This window comes from Synchiropus splendidus, chromosome 8 (assembly GCF_027744825.2).
Source record: "Synchiropus splendidus isolate RoL2022-P1 chromosome 8, RoL_Sspl_1.0, whole genome shotgun sequence".
NCBI lineage: Eukaryota > Metazoa > Chordata > Actinopteri > Syngnathiformes > Callionymidae > Synchiropus > Synchiropus splendidus.
Window position 1 is genome coordinate 23,540,894 of NC_071341.1, and position 14,050 is coordinate 23,554,943.

The 14,050-nt window shown below is 46.7% G+C and overlaps 1 protein-coding gene across 6 annotated transcripts in view; it reads right to left on the minus strand.

The window, feature by feature from the left end:
• Positions 1-14,050, minus strand: part of si:ch211-286b4.4 (zonadhesin) — a 52,535-nt gene that overhangs the window by 14,369 nt on the left and 24,116 nt on the right. For 5 of the 6 annotated variants that reach the window (XR_008415732.1, XM_053873845.1, XM_053873846.1 and 2 more), the window contains exons 44-65: positions 13,835-13,996; positions 13,528-13,746; positions 13,071-13,232; positions 12,551-12,667; positions 11,417-11,632; positions 10,670-10,848; positions 10,441-10,543; positions 10,213-10,371; positions 9,482-9,644; positions 8,925-9,028; positions 8,680-8,859; positions 8,381-8,602; positions 8,010-8,189; positions 7,319-7,510; positions 5,877-6,026; positions 5,687-5,790; positions 4,779-4,981; positions 3,879-4,099; positions 3,645-3,791; positions 3,325-3,489; positions 1,829-1,980; positions 1,484-1,652 (exon numbers count right to left, since the gene is read on the minus strand). Coding sequence is in view for 5 of the 6 variants with exons in the window: in XM_053873845.1 (XP_053729820.1) it covers positions 1,484-1,652; positions 1,829-1,980; positions 3,325-3,489; positions 3,645-3,791; positions 3,879-4,099; positions 4,779-4,981; positions 5,687-5,790; positions 5,877-6,026; positions 7,319-7,510; positions 8,010-8,189; positions 8,381-8,602; positions 8,680-8,859; positions 8,925-9,028; positions 9,482-9,644; positions 10,213-10,371; positions 10,441-10,543; positions 10,670-10,848; positions 11,417-11,632; positions 12,551-12,667; positions 13,071-13,232; positions 13,528-13,746; positions 13,835-13,996 (3,669 nt within the window). In the remaining variant the exon portion in view is untranslated. The remainder of the gene's footprint in view (positions 1-1,483; positions 1,653-1,828; positions 1,981-3,324; positions 3,490-3,644; positions 3,792-3,878; positions 4,100-4,778; positions 4,982-5,686; positions 5,791-5,876; positions 6,027-7,318; positions 7,511-8,009; positions 8,190-8,380; positions 8,603-8,679; positions 8,860-8,924; positions 9,029-9,481; positions 9,645-10,212; positions 10,372-10,440; positions 10,544-10,669; positions 10,849-11,416; positions 11,633-12,550; positions 12,668-13,070; positions 13,233-13,527; positions 13,747-13,834; positions 13,997-14,050) is intronic. The other variant, XM_053873847.1, reaches the window with a different exon arrangement.

Consider the following 14,050-nt stretch of genomic DNA (forward strand, 5'->3'; position numbering starts at 1 on the left):
ATTCATGTAGTGAAATACGCAGCCGAAAACAGTACCCAAGCAGCAGGATGAAAGTTTGAAGTTGGCGAGAAACTTGTAAGGGACTGGTGAAAAGTGGAGGTTACTCTTTACTGAAATGAAGAAAAGCTAATTGCGGGCTAAAAGCCACAGCTAGGATTCACATTCAAAAAGGCTGGAATCATTGGAACTGCAACTGATGATGAGTCGGAAGAGGAAGCGCTGCATCTTCTACCTTCAGAGTTGGACTTGTTTAAAAGTGACACACAGGATGAAGATTTCATTGTATTTAGTTAGTAACTTGTTAGCTTGTTCTTTATGTTGTAGTTATCTGAAGAACTCTCAGTATGTTACGTGAAGAGACCAGGCACGTTCTCAGTTCATTGTTTATGCTTCATGTCACGTCAGCGTACCGTACACTTATTCAGCCTGTTGTTCGCTGTTCTATTTTTACTTTAAATTGCCTTTCAGGATGACATGTCTGTTCTTGGTGTTGGATTTTTTCAAGTAAATTTCCCCCAAAAATGCAACTTATACTCCAGTGCGAGTAAAAAATTACTTTTTCGACTTTATTATGCATCTTATGGCTGGTGCGACCTATACTCCAGAGCGACTTATAATCTGGAAAATACGGTAATGTTAAAACTTCTATCCGGTAGCTTGCTTTTTTTCAGTGTTCTGTACATATCTGATTTTCTTTTTTGCTTTTAACAGACTCTTTTTCTATGTATTTTACGATTTCCTCCAGTGTCCTCATTACTGACTGCAGGTTCTGGGCAGTATGTCGAGAGCACTGTGGTAAGGTTTGACCAGTTCTGGTGGTGAGGTCAGACCTGCAGACTGTAATTCCCGGAGACATTATGACACGGAGCAGGCCCAAATCTCATGGACACTTTTTGCAATTATTTTCACCAACACAGCGCATCGAGTTGTACCAAACAAACTATGGCTAGTAAACTACTTAGACGACACACTTATAAACTTATTAACACAGATTTATCCTATAATTGTAACATTTGAAATATTGCTGACAACCACGAGCTCAATGGGACAGTAGGGGGCAGCAGTGTTCCGAAACTAGTCGCGTGGAAGCGGCGCTCATGGTCGCAGCTCGCTGTCCACCAGAGTTAGGGAACCGTCAAAAGAAGGATTTCACCAAAACGCCACAGAAATTAAATCAACTCTTCCTTGTCCAAAGAGCAAGATCGACTGAAAACGTCACGGAAGTCAGTTCATGAGCTATTTTGCTCACAGACCTACGGTACAAACAAAGTCACATGGCCTCCTTGGAAGAGATTCCACACGATAAGGAAATGGGTAACTCAAGATGGCACACATAAACTGAACACATTTTCTTAACTATTTCATTCATTTTCACTTGGATTTGGAGACTAACCCAGATAATGGTCATGAATATCGGTTTGTTTAGAGAGCTTGATTTTGTAATAAAGAAAGCAACTGCATCGGGTTAGACGCCTCCGTGTACCTGCCGGGCAGAAGGAGTGAGGTGGGCACAAGTGGGGGTCTCCAGCAACGGCCTCCTCACAGTAGAATCCCGGGCGACAGGGGATGCATCTGTCTGAGCCAGGATTTGGCTGGTACTCTCCTGTGGGACATGGCAGTGCCATGGGAGAGCCTGTCGGGCAGTAGTGACCCTATAGAAATCAGTAAACAAAGGCGCATGAAAGGAGCGGCTGGGAATGACGCAGAGTATTCAACCCCGCTTCATTGTGGAAGAAACACTGCGGGGCGCGCGATAATAGAAATGAATGGCAGTGTGCAAGGATTTAGGTGGGCAAATGCTAATGAGTAAAGGGGTGTTTGTTCAAACCTTGAGGCAGAGAAAAGCGTATGGTGTCGTCGAAGAGAAGTCAAAGGGGCAGAAGAAACCCGCGGCACACGGTCCATTCGGGTTGACAAGACCCTCTGAAGAACAGTAGTGGCCTGCAGGGCAGTTCAGGCAGCTCTCCACCGACACTCCACCTGTGACAGGATTTACAGGTTAAATCGCCTCGCCAGACATCAGACGCCGGGCTGGTAGAGAGAGTGATTCACATCAAAGCTCCGTGAAAAGAGGTCGGGGTGTGCGGGTTGGTACTTTGATACCTACACGGCATCAGCAGAGGGATCACTGAGGGAGAAGGACACCAGATCTTTGAAGATTTTTCATGTGAATTGGACACATTTCCATGGAATTGTTTCAAGTCGAGTAAGTTCCTGGATAAGCCAGTGGACTGGTCTTGCATTTGAAATATCACATTAGGGCAGTGCTTCTCAGTTATTTTCTGTTGTGCCCCCCTCCGAGGAAGAAGTAAGCGTTTCACGCCCCCCAACTCCCCGCCGCCTCTGTAAATCTTTAAACCTTCTGGTCCGATGTCTTTCATACTCTCTGTGTGGCGTATCATCAGGGTCTTGGACCAGACGGGGCTCTGGTCATCCTGAGTTGTTCTACTGATCCCAATACAATCCCGCTGGCTCTGGACTTTGCTCTGGTTGTAGCCAAGAGAGTCATCTTGCGGGACTGGAAGTCAGTTTCACCTCCATCCTTTAACATCTGGATGAACGACATGGCTTCATGCCTTTTTCTGGAGGGGATCAGGTTCTCTATAGCTGTCAATATGGAAAAATATCATCGGACCTGGGATCCTTTTATCAAGTACATTGGAAGAGACTCATAAATTCTGCAAAATTGCCATTTTGGACTCTGCCTATTTTGTGAACATTAAGAATGAAGTGGCCCTTCCTTGGACTTTTCATCTACAAACTGAATGTTCCATCGCTTTCTATTTATTTATTCTTTGTTTAATTTATTTTTATTTTATTTTTTTCTGTTGTTGTTCTGGTTTGGGCCTAGAGCTCTTTGTATGTCTGTCGAATATAAAAATGCATCAATAAAATATATGAAAAAAATGAGTACACCTGTATCTTTGTTAACATTAAAGTAAAGAAAAAAATATATCAACTTACAATAAAGAATAACTCTAACGCTTTTGTTTTTGTCTGTAACACAAAAGACTTGAGTGGATGTGTCATTACACTTCATTCTAGTACGGCAAATAATACCACATATGCCAAAAGCCAGCATTTTTTATGGTCCCTGCAGGAGGTTATATGACAACTAGGTGACTTCAAATTCATGTTGATATCGTGACAGGCTCTTCTCTAGCAAGCCAAGATAACAAGTGTCCACAATCAAAGAGATGAGAGAGAATGTGAGGAAAATGGGTCGATGTTTGAAGAGGCGCCACACGCAGTGGCATCGATGGTGGAGGAGGACCATTTCAAAACAAGCAAACAGAAAAAGTTGTAGATGTACGAAGTGATTACCGGTGGTGTTCCGGACACTTCCAAAGGGACAGGGAACCGGGGCGAGGCATCCCTCGGGGCAATAGTGGCCAACAGGGCACGCTCCGTTAAGGGGGAAGCTGTCGGAACTGTGTGGCGCCGGTGCTTGGGCCCCACCTTGGCAGAAGTAGCCCTGCAAACACTTACCTGGACCAACACACACCAGAAGTAAGCAACCTTCAAACAGCATCTTAAATGTTCATCACGCCTTCAGCTTAGCAAGTGACGCCCCCGCTCTTATGGCTGCCCATGTTCATAGCATCATCTGAGCGACAAGACGGCTTTCATGTGTGTTTTGGTACCCTGTGGTGTCGAGGCTCCCAACGTGTTGCAGAAGGCCCCCGCGGGGCAGGCAGTGCAGGCAGTGAGAGTGTTGGCCCCTGTTCCATTGCTCAGGGTCCCTAAAGGGCAGGGCAGTGGCAGAGCTGCTCCTGCTGGGCAGTAGTGACCTGCAGATGAAGCACAGGGGACGTCCTGTGTTGCGAGCTGTGAAGCTCCTTCATTTTGTGCCGTTGTGCCAGAGATATTTTCCTCACCAGCAGGGCAGGTCGCGGGCTCTCGAGTGGCAAAGGAAGAACACACCGTCCCACTGGGACACGCGCGGCACTCAGCTGCTCCTGGTGCCAGGCTGTAAGTGCCAGGCTCACAGGGCAGCTCAGTGGCTGAGCCAGCGGGACAGCGGTGGCCTGCAGGGCAGAGGTAGCCATGGGAGCCGTCTGATGGGGTGGGACTGGGACTTCCACTCAGGCAGACGTATCTGTGGGCAACAGGCAAATCTGAAGCCCTGCACCACTGAAGAAGTGTGTCCAATTGACAAACAAGAAGAGCTGAAAGCAGGTAAACCTTTGCTTTTTGACCCTGAATTTGACTGACAAGGCAATGCAAGAAAGGAAAAGAAACAACTGACTTCTTTCTTTCTTTCCTTCATTGAGCGATCGTGCAAAATTCAGACAGCAGAAAACTTGCAAAATAGTGCAAGAAAATGCATGAATTTGACAGCATTGTGGTTCTACTCAGGATCTGACGACAGAGCTCCTGCTTGACAAAACATGTTGTACAGGAAGGACTTTACTGTACTTTTGCCAATGATGGAAGAGGATTTGGAAAAGCTTGACGATAATATTGCAGGTCAAAACCTGGAACAAGACACTAAGTAATAGATCAAATATCACCTAATGTGGAATCACAGACTGATCACTAGCACCAGAACCCGTCATTCCTCACTGAAAACAGCAGAATCTGAGAACCTTTATACATCAAGTGCTCGAAACAGAAGCCGTCTTTGATGGCATTTCAAAGCCATGTTGTCCCTCGCCTGCTCTTCTGGCTGAGAACACAGTCTTGAGTGAATGGTCAAGTGCCTCAATGAGCTCTACACAATACCCCCCACTTGAAAGAGGATGTTGTAAGACCATCTTGAGGATGAAACAGTTTACCCAGCATCACACGGTGGCGCCTCAGAGAGAGCCACCATTCCAGGCTGACGACAGAACCTGCCAGAGGGGCACGAGAGGCACTCGTCCCGTCTTCTCAGCCCTCTGGAGCTGGACAGGGATCCTGCAGGGCAGGGGAGAGGGAAGCCAGTTCCCTGGGGGCAATAGTGGCCAGGGGGGCAAACATGAGTTTGGCTTGAATTATCCTGCAGGAGAGAGACACCAAAATGTACATTTGTACAATGCATCATATGCCTACTTCATCTTTATTGGTGCCTTAAACAGTAAACCACTCTTTAAAGCTGCATCTTATAAGTTTCAGCTGGTGAGGAAACAGTGGCCTAATTTTCAGAGGACACTAAATGGCGCTCTTGGTTTAGACGTGATGTGAGGTTTCAGTAGTGCGGGGCAATTGAGGCATCATGAAACACTGTTTTATGAAACCTCACTAACCCTTCAATACTTTGTCATGAAACCTCATCACTAGTTTTAGCCTTACAATGAACTGCTGAATACTCACTGGCAGTTGTGGGCGGATGAAGCTTCATGAAACAGTGTCCTTATTTTTAGAGCTCAGTAGGCGGCGATGTTGGTTCGAAAATTGGTGGAGCTTCATTGCAGTGCTTGATCAAATCCAAAGATTTTTGAGTGAAGAGTGCCATCTAGTGGGTTCAAAAAATGGGGACACTGTTTCATGAAGCCTCACCAGCCCATCACTAGTGACTACTGCTGCTTTATTGGCTTTATTACAGTCGCATCAACAAAAGTGCAAAATGGCTTCTTGAAAAAAATCTGATATCCCATCCAGTCAGACGCCGATAAACCATCCCTACTTTCAAAACGTACACACAAAATGAGGATGTCACCACCGGATCAATGAGAGTGGTTGGTATTATTGGGGATGAAATAACCTGATGCTCAGTGGAGTTAGAGCGTGACGATCCAGCGGGACAGTAGAACCCTGCCTCACATGGTCCAGTGGGCTGCGACTGACCAGGCTGTGAGCAGAACATCCCTGTTGGAAGCCCAGCACAGAAGCAGACAAAGAGATGTGAGGTTCACAATGTGTGGTTAGATGAAGGTCTCACATGATCCACCCACCAGAGGGACACGGCTCGCAGGCGTCAGGGCTGGAAGCTCCCAAATGTGGATTCATGGTTCCAGCTGGACATGGAAACCTGTTTCCCGTCACAAGTCCAGGGGGACAGTAATGACCAGCAGGACACAGGCTGGCCTCAATGGTTCCTTTAACTGAGTGAACAAAAACATTACTGCAATAGCTCTGAGGCCTCAATAAAAGTTTTTGGGAGTCGGAGGAGGCTTGTGCATCCAACAACAGGTGGAGTCCAATTGCTCCTTTAATCCTCAGTACTTCAACCCCAAGGTCAATCCTCAATCTTAACCCTCAATTTTAGGCCTCAAAAACAAGTGTTGTGTCATGTTTTCACTGTGTTTTGTCTGTTCCGTGGCTTTCCTGCGCTTTTATTTTGTTAACCCCTGTAGTTTCCTTTTCCTTCCTCTCATCCAGCTTAATGGCAGCGCAGCTGGAGCTCATGGCGTCTCCTGTGGATATCACCTGGCGAGCTCCAGGCTGCTGGCTGCTAGATGGTCACTTCCTGTCATTCGGGAAATCTCCCAAGACTTCTATTCCTTGTTGTTCTCCTGAGCTTTCTAGATTTTTCTGCGCACTTGAATTTCTCTTCAGCCGCTTTCTTAGTTCCGTTTTCTCCTATTCACTCCGCTTTAGTTCTGCTTTTCCAAACTGAATAATCAGTCCGCGTGTGAGTCTTATTATACTCGCCTTTTCATTTAACGATTGTTCTAGATTTTTCCTGCGTGTGAGTTTGAGTGTTTCTCCTCCACGTCGTGCTTTGAGTTGACCTGGACCTCGTGAGTTTGTATCTGAGCGTTTTTGTGTTCTCCCTAGTTTTGATGGTTCAATCTAATTCACCTCTCTTTTGTTACAGATTTTTCCCTAGTCCCTCTGTATTTCCCGGTTTGTGTTTTGACTCTGGCGCCTTCAGTTGTGGACTATGTTTGACTTAGAAATGAGACCCGCTTTAAATGCAGCTGCGTCCTCAGACTGTGTGGGGGGCTCGGTTTCACAAACTTGATGTTCTTCTGTCGATTCAGTACAAGAAGAACAAGACTGACAAAAGGTCGTAAAAAAAACAGCAATGAGGTAAATAATGCATTGAATGAGTGAAGATAATTCAAGGGTTTTCGTAATGTTTATATCTCCATTAACAAAGAATACTTTTTGTAGCTCACTTTATTCTCCACTTTTTTATTGGCTGAAAATACACAAAGCATTCTGGGTGATGTGGGTGTTTAATCCTGAAGTAGATGGCGGCAAATCTCAAAACTAAGGAAGGTACTTTCCTCAGGTTGAGGACTAAGGAAGGAATTGGACTTGACAATGACACAGCAAATGAGTGCCATATAACAAAGCTAAAATCCAATAAAGTGTAGTGTAGGTCTATATTAACAATGCTGTGCTATGTACTTTCATCAGATGAAACTATAGAGGAACTGCTCCTCACCTGGACAATAGAATCCAGGGGAACAGGCGGTGCAGTTCTCCTCACGGGTGTTGCCTGCTACAGAGCTGAAGGTTCCTGCAGGACATGGAACGGGGGCCGGCGTCCCAACAGGACAAAAGAAACCAGCAGGACAGAGGGCCTGGTCTGGTCGACTGGAGCCCCGGTTGCAATAATGCCCAGCCCAGCAGTCACCTAGGGGAGGAATCGAAAGAAGACGACATTGATCCGTCCACCAGAGTCAGGCCTGCAGCACTTTATCTGTGGTCGCCATTCAAAGCCTCACAGCAGCGTGAAACAAAAGCTGCCCCCCTCAACACAACACAGCTTCACGACTCATCCCACACCCCAGCCACGTTCACTGCTTCAGCGTGGAGTTTAAATATCACAAGGGTATCGCGTAATTTATTTACTTTATATCGTGAAGGTGAGGAGACTCATGGGAAATAAAGACATAGCGGCCTCATATGTGCTGAGATGTGAAATCACTTACAGATTAATCTCGTCCAAATCAGAATTCTAATTGCTTATTTAACAGGAATAGATGGTATTTTATATCCTTATAATAGAATAGAGTGACGAGCTTTTCTTGCGACCAGGCTTTTCCCCGCGTCTCTGTCGCGCTGGCTTTCAATGTATAAAGAAAACAAAGGACGCTGCTCTAGTGTGAACCTCTGAAACAATAAGAATCTACCTGCGACATGTCCAAGTTTGCAGAACAAACCCGGCGGACAGAGAGACCCAGTCGCAGTGTCATTGGGGTTAGGCACCGTGGCGCCGGCCAGACAGATAAATCCAGGGACGCAGGCACCAGAGGGCTGAGCCAATCCTTCTGACCCGCAGAAGCTACCGGCTGGACACAGAAGGCACTCGCCTGTGAACACAGGAGTTGACAGCTTGGAGGAGCCGTTTTACAGAGGAACAAGCTGCCTGGAGGAGGAGCTCAATCGATACCACTCTGAGACAACATGACTTGCCACTTATTTTATTCAGCGGCTGTACATACATCTTTTGTCGGCCTATTCCTTTTGTGTTTTTATCTGTACACGTGGAACGATGGCTCACCTGAGGAGCTTAAACCCAGGGCTGGACTGTATGTGCCTTTTGGGCAGGGCACTGGTCGACTCTCTGGACCCGTCCTTGGGCAGACGTAGCCAGCAGGGCAAGGAAGCGGGCTTGACAGTCCAGTAGAGGCCACCCTCGAGGGGCTGGAGCTTTGTGGAAGGCAGTGGAATCCAGGGGGGCAGGGATTACACTCTCTCTGTCCAGATAACTCCTGGAAGAAGCCTGATAACACGAGCGAGAGCAGTGAGAGAGAACCAGCTCAAATGGGGAAAGTTAAAACCCCCGAATCCTTCATTCACCGAGAGGACACGGCTTGCAGTCTGCCTCAGCTTTTCCGCCAGTCTCATTCTGGTAGGATCCAGGTGGGCAGGGTGATGCTACGCTGCTTCCCTGGGCACAGTAATGGCCAATTGGACACAGACGTCCAGACGGACCGGACCCCGGTGCAGCCGTGTGAGATCCTTCAAGGCAATAAAAACCTAAAAAGCCACATCATTTTCTCGGTGTTTCCCCCGCAGTGATAAATCTGTGTCTTGTTTCTCACCTGCCACACATGGACCAGAGACGGCAGAGAGTCCGGTCTCCGCACAGTAAAATCCCGGCCTGCAGCTTTGACACTGAGACTCATCTGTGAGCCCACTCTTCTCGCTGTTTAAAACATTTGCAAAATCGCGTTTATTTCAAGTAAGAATCTTTGATGGATTTAAAAAATATACAGTATATGTTCATACTATATAAAAATAGTATATAAAAAGTATAGTATAGCATATAAAGATGAGATGACTAAGCAAAATAAAAGGAAAATAGACTGCTTCACTATTCGTTATTACAACACTTTTTTCCGTATTGTTTTTGAATCTTGTTCAACATACATTTGGACTGCTGCACCTGCATAAATAACATACTGCTGCTTCATAATGTTTACATATGTAGGACCTCAACAATACCGTTGTACGTAAAGACACTATGATACTGAAATATATTTTGAACAAAATATATAATCCTGTCCATCTAATCTAAGAATTTGAATCAAACTGTTAGCTTGTGAAAATGAGGTGGATATGGATATGGTGTGACGTGGTGGAGTAAACTAACAAAGACCTAAAAGTTCCTTTTGGACACGGCTGTGGCACAAAGGTCCCTGCGGAGCAGAAGAATCCAGGGGGACATGGGAGTCCAGTCCGTCCATCTGATGGTGAAGGTTCAGAGGCTCCACCGACACAAACGAATCCTGCAGCACACTGTCCACTTGGGCCAGTTTTTCCTGTCAAACATGTTATTGGACACACCAAGACTCAAGCTAAAACTGTCGGTAAAATTGCAGGTATTTTTATTTGAAAGGATGTTTTTATTCCGGTTATGTCTACGTCCTGTTACCATACTTCTGTGTCTCTACATTGAGACGTAGCTGGATATTTTCAGACACAGACCTCTCTGTTTGCGACAATAATTCCATGCTCACCATTCACTGCTCAAAAATCTTTGGATTTGAACAACCATTTCAGTGAAACCTCGCCTCATTTTTAAACCAACCGCACACCGAGTGAGCTCTAAAGATGAGGACAGTGTTTCATGAAGCCTCACTGGCCCATCAGTGAGCAACAGACCACACTTTAGGACTTTAGCTTCTGTTTCTTCAGTTTTCTCTGTAACTTCTCAGTTCCATCAGTGTGTTTCTCTCCTGGTTCAGTTCCCTTCTCAGTTCTCCTTTCTGTTGTAGATTTTTTTGTTTCATAAAGATGCAAACAGAAGTGTGTGTCTGACTGCTGCGCGTTCACCACATGCCCTCGGGTTCCGCTCTGCTGCACGGTTCCTCTGCAAGTTAATCTTACCTGTTCCACTGCAGAACATCCCAGGATCGCACAATAAACACTGGTGTTCCGCGAACAACCCAGTCATGTTGCCGTAGCGTCCCGATGGACATGGATGCTGGACGGCCGACTCGCTGGGACAGTAAAAGCCTTCCGCGCAGCGACGTGGCAGTGTTGTACCTGAAGCAATTGTGAGACCAACAACAAGCACGACACATTTGTTTGATTAATTCAGCGCAGCAACCTTACCTGCATCCTGGCAAAGGAATCCAGCGGGGCACGGCTCACAGCTGGCCTGTCCTGCTCTGGGCTGGTAGCTGCCTGGAGGACAGGCTGACGGTGCGACGCTGCCCTGAGGCAACCAGTAAATATGAGTAAATGTTCCTCAAGTCAACGTGGACAGAATGCAAAAGCATGTCGGCCGAGTGCCCCAAACAATAAGTTGTCCGCAGGAATATCTTAAAGAAGGAGCTCTGACCTTTGCACAGTAATGGCCGGGTGAGCATAGATGCTCCAGCGGTTGCTCACTACTTTGGCCTCCAGGACAGTAGAAGCCCTCGGAGCACTGACCTCCCGGCTCGAGTGAAGCCCTGTGGTTGCAGTACCGACCTGGTGGACATGGCAGGCAGTCTTCAGCTGCTGAACCTCCAACAGAGCCTGATCAAAGTAAATACTTATTAATAGATATTAAAACCTGTCACATGAAGACATCCTCAAATCAGCATGGTTGTGGGGTGTAACATCAATAGTTGTTAAGGGGCCACCAACCAAAGTGATGGTTTGGTTTAAAGAAAAAGCTCTTTTCAGTCCACAACGTCTTCAGGAGCCAGTTATAGCGCTGTCTTCATGTGGATGAAGTACCCTGCCTTTTCTCATGTTGAAGATGAAACAAAAAAGTTCAGGGCGTTTCATGTGTATCTTGTCGTAGCCATGCGTTTGTAAAATGGGCTTTTGTGATGTATGTTGTGAGACAAGAGGACAGAGGCCTGATTAAAGCGCTCTGTAATTGGGAGTATGCATCGGTGCCCCAGGGAGACAAAAGAGATCCATTGGAAATATTCATATTTTTCTGCATCACTGGGCAGCAAAGGAAGATACCAGCTCGAAAAAATGTCATTACCATACAGAAGGCTATTGCTGCAACAAAGAGGATTAGACATTTCATTTTGGTGGTGGATTATATTTTATTAAAGCATGGGTTGGAATTTGTTGTTTTCCAACTTACGTTGGATTGTACCAAGCGGGCAAGGCACAGGAAGAGGAGCTCCCGAGGGGCAGTAATGTCCCGCTGGGCAAGGCTGAGCAGTGGGATTCAAAGATCCTGTTGGACAGTAGAACCCAGCATCACATGGTCCTGCCGGTCGCTCCAAACCAGACTGGTTGCAGTGGAAGCCAGCCTCACACAGGACAGGGTATGCAGAGCCAAGAGGGCAGTAGAAACCTACACAAGAGTAAAAAAAAACAGAATGTGTACCTGTACTGTACTGGAGCGCCACCTCCAGGGACAAGAGCAGACTGCAGCGCATCGTACGTTCTGCTGAGAAGGTGATCGGTTGCAACCTGCCACCTCTTCAGGACCTGTTTGCCTCTAGGACCCAGAGACGTGGAGGTCGGATCAGAGCTGACCCTTCTCATCCTGGACATGGACTGTTTGTTCCTCTTCCCTCTGGCAGGAGGCTACGGTCCATCCAGACCAGAACCTCCCGTCACAGGAACAGCTTCTTCCCCTCAGCCGTCAGACTGTTCAATTCATGAACAGCCTTGTTGTTTTTTTGTTTTTGTTTTTTTTTGTCAGCACTTTATTCTGTACTCTGATTCTGTAGTAGGTACTGTAGAGGAAGCTATACACACAGCGTGTTTCAGAGTTGCTCGGTAAGATTGTTGAAATGGTACCAATCTAATGTCAGTTGTGCTCTAAGGTCCATAAATTCTAGACAAAAGAGCACCACCCACTAAATAAAAGAAGGAAAACAGATGTTGTCATCCATGAGCCGCAGCCGTCTATAAGCCGCGGGTGCAGTGGTGCTGTCTGAGCCGTAGAGAGGCTTAAAAACGCATGAGGATCACTTGTAAACACTTGTAACTAACGGGCTCCAGCATGGAGACTGACTCATGAAACACACTGGCCTTTCCAGTTAAATAATGAATCCTATGCCATTACTTTGTGTTGCGACATCAAAACCACTAGAAAGTTAATATTTTAAATTTAGCATAAAAGAAAGGAAATTCATTTGTAATCCAGACTGTAAAAAGCGGAAAAATCATTTATGCTGGTGAAGGGTGGCTCCACTCAAATTCTCTTGAAATATTTGGAAAACTGGGTGGGAATCTGAGTGGGGAAGAGGAATGGGAGACCTACCCCTGGGGCAAATATCTCCTTTGTAGGCGTTACATCCATATTGTGAAGTCACAACACGTGTCTCGCTGTGGTCAGAGTAGGTTGCTGGCTCCCTCTCCCTCTCCGCCCAGGTGGCGCCTGAAGCAAGAGAGAGATGTCGAAGTTAATAGTCAGGACAATAGACAGGAAACTTCCTTCACTCAGCGCTCGACAACATAATCCAAGGCTTTTTTATTCTTTGTCATACGGTGACGGCTGAACCCCATATTCTTTAGAAAAACTATTGTACTGTAACTAGTGATGGGTTGATGAGGCTTCATGAAACAGTGTCGCCATTTTCAGAGCCCACTAGATGGCGCTCTCTGCTCAAAAATCTTTGGATTTGAACAACCATTTCAGTGAAACCTCACCTCATTGTTCAAACAACAGCACCATCTACTGAGCTCTAAAAATAAGGCCACTGTTTCCTGAAGCCTCATCACTAACTGTAACTGAAGATTATGAGGAACTGATGTGAAGTATTGATTGTGTTGTAACAAACCATTGTCAGGACTTGGACTGGAGCTATTGAGTGTTGAGAGTATGTCGTCTGTGGAGCTGTAGACCCTCAGTACTTCATGGAGACAGTGGAAGAGAGCAGGGCCAGTGCTGGGTGTGGAGCTATCAGAGCCTGTGGAGCAGAAGAAGCCGGCCGCACATGGACCTAACAGAGAAAAGGACACTTTAGCATGTCAAAGACGGTCATTGAAATAAGGCAGTGAAGCAGGGAATTTTAGAATCCAATGTCAACAGTTGATATGCTGCGAATTCATTCTGAAGATTCAAGGACTTTGCAAAGGATTTGATGAGCACAAGTGAGCTACGCTCTCGAGCTACACCAGCAGTGCTTCTACTGTGGAAAGCAAAATGGAAGAATCCTGTCATCGGTGTCATGTTTTCGGCGGGAGACCCTCGAGAATACGTCACACTCGGTGTTGCAAGACTAATTGGCAACCCACCTGTGGGCCGTGCAGCTCCAAGACTGAGGCAGTATCGCCCCGGTGGACATGGTTGGCAGTGATGCGGCGAGAAAGCACCAGTCGCTGAAAGGAAGCTGCCAACAGGGCAGGGCTTTGGGGAGCCGCTACCGAGAGGGCAGAAGTGCCCGACAGGACAAACATCTCCGTGAGGTCGAGCGATAGGATTCGACTCAGTGGACCCCAGGGCACAAAAATGTCCTGCGCCAGACGTGTTACAGAGAAGCGGACACGGTTCAGGAGGCGGATTAAAAACAGAATTTTGTCATCCGGTGACGGCCTGTCAGACCTCGGCCGCACGGTCCTGACGGCTCTGTTATGGCGCTGGCGTTACAGAAGAAGCCAGAAGTGCAGAGAACGCAATCACTGAGGGATGCGCTGCCAGTTAATGGACTGAAGGTTCCCACTGGGCAGGGACACGGTGCAGCTGCTCCTTCTGTGCAGTAAAAACCTGCGTGATGTGACCTTGATCTTACTCTCCAAACTGGACACGAAACATTCAAGT